At 33.7% G+C, this 8,118-nt stretch overlaps 1 protein-coding gene across 1 annotated transcript in view; it reads left to right on the plus strand.

The window, feature by feature from the left end:
- The window catches only part of LOC109377915 (disintegrin and metalloproteinase domain-containing protein 18-like), a gene marked incomplete at its 3' end in the record, with an annotated part of 62,894 nt that overhangs the window by 52,500 nt on the left and 2,276 nt on the right, over positions 1–8,118 (plus strand). The window contains exon 13 of the mRNA XM_019634391.1: positions 6,715–6,813. Within this exon, the coding sequence (XP_019489936.1) occupies positions 6,715–6,813 (99 nt within the window). The remainder of the gene's footprint in view (positions 1–6,714; positions 6,814–8,118) is intronic.

The following is an 8,118-nucleotide window of genomic DNA, read 5'->3' on the forward strand; positions in this document are numbered from 1 at the left end:
AAAAAAAAAAATGGGCAGAGGACCTGAACAGACACTTCTCCCAAGAATACATACAAACAACCAACAGATATATGAAAAGATGCTCAACTTCACTTGCTATTAGGGAAATGTAAATCAAAACTACAATGAGATATCCCCTCACACCTGTTAGAATGGCTATCATCAAGACAAATAATAAGTGTTGAAGAGGGTGTGGAGGAAAAGGAACCCTCAAACACTGTTGGTGGGAATGTAAATTGGTATAGCCACTATGCAAGACAATATGGTGGTTCCTCAAAAAATTAAGAATAAAGTTACCATATGACTCAGCAATCCTTCTTCTAGGAATCTACCCCATAAGTCTGAAAACATTTATCCATAAAGATATATACCCCTATGTTCATTGCAGCAGTATTCGTGGTGCCCAAGCCATAGAAACAACTGAAGTGTCCTTTAATAAATGATTAGATAAAGATGTGCTACATATATACAATGGAGTATTACTCAGCCATAAAAAGATGAAATACTGCTATTTGCAACAACACGGATAGATTTTGAGGTTATCATGCTAAGCAAAATAAGTCAGAAACAGTGGCCAACCATGTGATTTCACTCATATGTGGGATATAAAACTGAAAGCAACAAATGAACAAGACAAACAAACAAAAACTCATAGACAACACATAATAGTTTAGCAGTTAACAGAGGGTAAGGAAGCAGGGGAAGGGTAGTAGATGAGGGAAAGGGGTCACATATATGATGATGGAAGAACTGACTTTGGGTGGTGAGCACACAGTGCAAAACGATAGATGATATATTATAGAATTGTATACTTGAAACCTTATTTTACTAACCAATGTTATCCTAATAAATTTAATAAAAATTTAAAAAATATTAGCAGTACCCAGCTCTATATACCAAAGGCTATAAGTAGGAAAATATTTTAATAATTGTTAATTTGTCAACCAAAGAATGGTTTTCCACTTCTTGTTTATATATCAGTAGTATCTTTTCTTATGGCAGAGTAGTATTCCATTGTGTATATGTACCACATCTTTATCCAATCATCTATTGAAGGACACGTTGGTTGTTTCCATGTCTTGGCCCCCATAAATAAAGCTGCAGTGAACATCGGGATACGTATATCTTTACGGATAAATGTTTTCAAATTTTGGGGGCAAATACCCAGGAGAGGGATTGCTGGGTCATATGGTAATTCCATTCTTAGTTTTTTGAGGAATCTCCACACTGCCTTACATAGTGGCTGCACCGATCTGCATTCCCACCAACAATGTAAGAGGGTTTCTTTTTCTCCACAGCCTCTCTGACACTTGCTATTGTTTGTCTTGTTGATGATAAAATAGTACCATTTGAAACAACATGAATGGATCTTGAGATTATTATGCTAAGTTAAATAAGTCAGACAGAAAAAGCCGAGAATCATATGATTTCACTGATATGAAGTATATAAAATGGAAAACAAAAAAGGAACAAGACAAATGAAAAAACAAAAACTCATAGACACAGACAATAGTTTAGTGGTTATCACAGGGTAAGGAGAGAGGGGTGTGGTAGATGAGGGTAAAAGAGATCAAATATATGGTGATGGAAGGAGAATGACTCTGGGTGGTAAACACACAACATGATATATAGACGATGTATTACAGAACTGTACACTTGAAACCTATGTAACTTTACTAACAGCTGTCACCCCAATGAACTTTAATTAAAAAAAAATCAGTAGTATAATACAAGGCTCTAATTACCTATGACTTCCCTTAGCCAGGCACTAATTGTTTTTGCATGGTATGCAAAATTTTACAACCTTGAAACGCTTTAGGGGAGTATAAGTAGTTCTCTGTTTATCAATCATTGTAGTAGTCACCAACATACATCATAACTGGGAACAAAAAAACAAATTTATCATATAATAAACTCTAAGAAAAAATATGTGGAAGGCATTAAAAAGAAAACAACTAATAGCCAGGTTAGTTCCAGTGTTTAATAAGCTTAAACAAACACATTTGCAGAACATATTACTGGGCTCCAGAATCCCAATCTATTTATTTATTTACTTAAAAAAAATAAATAATGAATTTTTGGGACAATATTAGATTTACAGGAAAATTGAACAGATAATGCAGTGAATTCAATATACCCACCCCACCTACTACTCCAACTGTAACATGCAGTTTGTTGTTATTAGCATCTTGTATTAGTGTAATATATTGGGTTGTCAGAAAAGTCATGATGTATTTTTTCTATGTTTTTCATTGCAAAAATGCATCATGACTTTTCCAACAGCTCAATATTTGCTATAATTAATGAGCCAGTATTGATACATTATAATTAGCTAAATTCAGTAGTTTACATTAAGGTTCACTCTTTATGTTTACAATGTTATGGATTTTGATAAATTCATAATGACGTGTTTTCATCATTACAGTATCATACAAAATAGGGTTGCCACCCTAAGTATCTTCTGTGCTTCACTTACCCAACTCTCCTTCTGTTTTCACTTCTATGCCTGTAATCTATTTTGAGTTGATTTTTGTGAAAAGGATAAGATCTGTGTACAAATTCTTTTTTTTTGCACATACACATCCAATTATTCCAGCCACATTTGTTGAAAATAGTGTTCTTCTTTATTCACTTGACTTTGTTCTGCTCTTTTCTTTTGTTAAGAATGAGTTGATAATTTCCAAACTCTTTACATGTCAGAGCTGAAACCAAAAATCCCTGAATTGCTCCAAACTATTTTTCCCTGTTCAGCACCTTCAAAATTTGGCTGATCATGTGTTTTGGGAGTTAGTGGCTATCTAACCTTGCTGATACACTTCCCTAGCACCTTGGGAGCCTTAGGCATCCAGTTTGCCACCCATCCTCTTGATGGTCTTGCCTAGTCCCTAGAGAGGGAATGTGTCTTCACCTCCCTCATGGTAGCCAATTTGAATTGTCACTTACATAAAACACACAGAGTCGCCAATTGCAAGGTTTGAGAGGGAGTGCCTTCTTATCTGTGTATTAGGTGGCTCACCTGCCTTAACCTAGTCCTACCCATGATAACCAATCTCCATTGTTGCCCCAATGATGTTTTTCTCCTGATGCTCATGCCCTTATTTGGTACCCTGCTGCACTGAATAGGGCTCACCTCTATGATTATTAGGGTGCTGTGTAAATGATGGTGTGTTATTTAAGTGGTTAAGCCATAAAGGACAATAGTGGTATTTGCATTGCTCTCTCTTAGACCACTCACTTTGGGAGAAATTAGCCACTATGTCATGCGGATACTCAGGCAGACCCCTGGAGTGTCCCATAAGGGGAAGAACTAAGACATTTTCAACCAGCACCAACTTGCCAACCATGTGAGGCTGCAGCATTGAAAGCAGAGCATTCAAGCCAAGACAAGTGTTCAGATGATTTCAACCATGTTAATCTGTGGGAGACCCAAATCTATAATTACTCATCTAAGCCATTGCCAAATTCCTGACCCAAAGAAACCATAAAATAATGAATTACTGTTGTTTTAAGCTACTAAGTGTTTGTTTTGAAGCAACAGATAGTACACACCATTGTATGTGTATTGATCTACATGCCATAAAAATATTCACATATGTTCCTGTAAAAATATTTGGAATTTTTTCTACAGTTTACCTTTAGATATGTAATCACCTGTAAGTTATTTTTATATATACTATAAGGATGTCAAATTGAACAGTAACAATTTATTGAAAGACTGTCCTTCCCTCAGTGTACCGAATCATAGTCTCAGTCATTGATCAAGTAAACATTTATGAGTTTTTCTGTTTTTCCTAATCTTGTGCTAATACTACACTATTTTAATTACTATAGGTTTCTATTAATTCATGGAATATGATATTACATAAACCCCAGCATTGTTATTTCAAATTGATGTTTATCTTGAATAATCTTGGCCCTTTGCATTTTAGTATGAATTTCTGATTTGTTTTTTCAGTTTCTGCCACCAAAAAAAGAAGACATTGCATTGAATCTTTAGATAAATTTGAGGTTGGATGGATTACATGGGGGTATATGCCTCCATTTTTTATTTCTTTTTAATTTCCCTCAACAGTATTTTGTAGTATTCAGTGTAAAGGTCTTTCACCCATAAACTTTAAAGTTTTTACTGTATGGTTTTTTTTTTCATGGTATTGTAAATCATACATTTAAAATTTTGTTTTCTCTATTATTGAGATATAAAAATGCACTAGATATTTGTATTTTTACTTTTTTATAGCAATCTTGCTGAAATCAGTTATTAATTTCATTAGTGTTTCTTTAGACCAGTGTTATCTAATAAGAATATAATGTGAGTCACATATATATCTTGTTTTCTAGTAGCCACATTTTTAAAAAGTAAAAAGAAATAGGTGATAATTTAATAATATATTTTGACTTAATATATCCCATATAATATTATTTCAACATGTCATCTATATAAAAATTATTATCAAGGTATTTTTATATTTATGTGTTAATATATTTTGTTAATATTATATATGTACACATATACATATATGTATATATATTTGTAATATATGAATAAGGACACAGAGAGAGAGACATTACAGAAATTGGCTCACACAATAATGGAGGCTTTGTCATGAAACTGAACACACATTCACCAAGATCAGGAGTCAGATAAACTGAAGGAAGATCCAGGAAAAAGGGAGAGCAATTGCAGATCCAATTGCTTCTTCACACCATTGAGATGAGTCTGCTAATGAGCACGTTTAAGTTAATGCTGCAGTGGGTTTTGGCTTTTGTGGATGTTGGGATGGAGTGCATGTATTTTGCGTATGAGATGGACATGAATCTTTAGAGACCATATGGGGAGATATGGTAATATCGCCCCCAAAGTTTCCCATATCCTTATCCCCATAACTAGTGAATATGTAACCTTACATGGCAAAAGGGACTTTGAAACTATGATCAAGTTAAGGGTCTTGAGAAGGAGAGAAATCCTATATGATGTGGGTGGGCCCAGTGTAATTGCAAGGGTCCTTATTAGAGGGAGGAAGGCAGGTCAAATTCAGTGGATATGTGACAATGATATTTGAAGATGCTATACTGCTGGTTTTGAAGATGGAGAAAGAGTCCATGAGCCAAGGAATTCAGATGGTTTCTGGAAAACAGAAAAGGCAGTAAGATGCATTTGCTGTAGAGCTTCCAGGAAGAATGCAGAACTTTCAAAATCTTGATTTTAGTCCAGTAAGACCTCTTTTGGACTTTTGCCCTCCAGAACTGTAAAATAATACATGCTAGTAGTTTTAAGCCACTAAGTTTATGGTAATTTTTTATAGCAGAAATGAGAAATTAACATAAAACTGAACAAAATCTGGGTTTCTTGTGATGAACAAACCCCTTGAGTGAATTTAAATATTCCTGCCAAGCAGACTGCTGTTTTTCTGAAGAGAACACAATTTGGCTATTATAGCATGTGTAGATCCATTACATTGGTCTACTTTGGGCAAACTCACTTCTGCCAAGACATTTGGAGCTACCTCAGTCCCAGCATTTCACTAATGTGAGGTCAAGATCCAATTCTTAAGAGGCTGAAAGTAGGGATTATTAGTGTGATCAAGAGGCAAGTACAAAAAGGAACCCTATAGGAGGGAATCAATATTCTGAGGTGTTCAAAGGAACAGCTAATGATTTTCATCAAGTGAGTCAGTGATATGATAGATACCCCAATCAGAGTAGAAGCTATGGGCCTCGGGAATGTTTACAAGAGAGTTTTGTTTTTTCTTAGGTAATAAAGGCAGATTCCAGATTTAATAAAATTTGACTAAGGGAAACCATGTCAATGTTCAAAAGATTATCTTGGGGAAAAGCTGTCTACATCTAAAGTAAACAAGTCTCAGGTTAAGTTTTTCTGACAGAATGGGTATCGAGCCTTCAGTTAAGGGAAGGGATAATCTAGAGAACAAGATCACCAAAGCATTCTGAGTTATATTAATTTCTATTGTTTTCTTCTGACTTGACAAGTTTTTTAAATTGTATATCATTAATATACAACTGCTTACAGATAAGGCAAATAAACAGAATACCTCAATAGAATATATGCATAGAAATATAACATAAACCAGAATGTGCATATATGTAAAATTTTTACACATTAATAATGAATATAATAAAATCGAAACAGATATAAATGCTTAGTTATTTTTGCTTATCTACTTTACTAATTTTTAAATATTACTATTACTCTACTAAACATCACTCTTGCACTGAATAGATAACTGTATAGAAAGAAGGAAATCAGAGTATATTGTAAAGAGCACTTACTATTTTTGTACTCCATAACCTAATAACTTCTTGAAATAATTTTTCATATACAATTTTGGAGCTAAAAAAAATCATAAAAATTTTCTTTGAAACATTTTAATTTATAAATCTCTATTTTTTTCATTTGTTAAATGAAAAAAAGTCTAAAAATTTATTGTGTATATGTTTAAAAAAACCTACAGTTGAAAGGAATTGCATTAATTTTTAACAGTTCAATTTCTTGAGCTTTGATTCATGAATGATTTCATTACCATTTTTTCTATACTGAAAATATATCAAGTTTAAATAAAGTGGTGTTAAAAGTAAATACAGAAAAAATAATACTGTGATTGTAATTAACTTAGAGACAAGCTTTAGTGTATTTTGACAAAATTATTTATTTGATTGAAAATTTCTATTATTTAATTTGATTGTATTTGCTTTTAGAAATGCAGTCATGAAAAATGCTGTAATCCTCAAAAGTGTGCTCTGATTGGCTCAGCAGAATGTGGCACTGGACCGTGCTGTGATAAAAACACTTGTGTGGTAAACTTTCAAAATATTACATTATTTTCTTTCATGATTTTTTTGTGTGTTCTTGTGCATTCATTTTTTTTAGTTTTTTTTTTTAAATGTTACTTTATGTACCCAGTTTATTCACAGCTGTTTTCAGAATTCAGAGGATGTCCTTAGGTTTTTTTCCAACCTACTTCTCAGCTCCACCTTTCACTGTATTATTTCAGTCTCTACTCAAGACCCATCCAGTTACTGCATTCAATACCAGTGCCAAACTATTTGGACAGTGAATTCCTCTTGGTCATGCCTGGATGAAGCTCTTCATCATCAAAGAACTTATGACAAAATTATAAATGAGCCATCCAAAACACATGACATGAAATATTCAAATAAAAGATAATAATTTTTTTTTGAAAATCTCATTTTGAAAATAGCAGAAAAGGAATCCATGTAGAATAGTCAGTAATATGCAGCATATAAAATTGTGAAGTTTAACTTTGGCAAGGACTCCTAGCCTGGAAGTGGATTGAATCCTTGACTTCCCCTGGGAAGTTTTCCATTCAAATTTTCTCACATCTGAGAGAGGACATTGGGTAGGATTTGTCTTCTGCAGATTGCTTCATTGTAGTATCTCATCCTTTTTGTGGACTCACTTTCAGGAGTCTATGACAAAAATAAAAGCTGATTAATGGGAGATTTTTGCTTGACAGATTTTTTTTTTCTGTTAAGGAACTCTCTTCTAACATTATTCTACTTTGTTCTATATGTATTATTTTTCATTCTATGTGCTAGTAAGTAAAGCCAATGGACATTTGTTTTCAAGGCACATCAATATAGACGCCAGCATAGGGTTTCCATTTCTGAGCAATAAACCTGTTGCTTTTCCCTTTACCAGAGTTCTCATCTTGACCTTTGTCTTTATATCTGTGGGATTGAGTGTTAAGGATTTTCTACACAGTCTATTCCCCTTTATCGATGAGATGTGATAAAAAAAATACAGTGAATATTTAAATTCTAAAAATACTACAGTAAAAGACACATTGCTATTAATCCCCCTCAAAATACACCTCATTGCTTCAAACACACTTATCCCATCATTCTTGCCACTTTCTGAAGCAGTTCTTGAAGTCCTCCTTTGTGAATGTCTTTAGTTGCGCTGTCATGGTTGCCTCAATGTCCTGAATTGATTCAAAATGTTTTCCTTTTATGGTCATTTTGACTTTGGGGAAGAGCCAGAAGTCACACAGTGCCAGGTCTAGTGAATAAGGTGGATGAGGACACACCATAATGTTTTTATTTGACAGATATTGCTGTACCAGAAGCAATGTGTGACAC

The sequence above is a fragment of the Hipposideros armiger genome, unplaced genomic scaffold (assembly GCF_001890085.2).
Source record: "Hipposideros armiger isolate ML-2016 unplaced genomic scaffold, ASM189008v1 scaffold_1622, whole genome shotgun sequence".
In the NCBI taxonomy this organism is placed as follows: domain Eukaryota; kingdom Metazoa; phylum Chordata; class Mammalia; order Chiroptera; family Hipposideridae; genus Hipposideros; species Hipposideros armiger.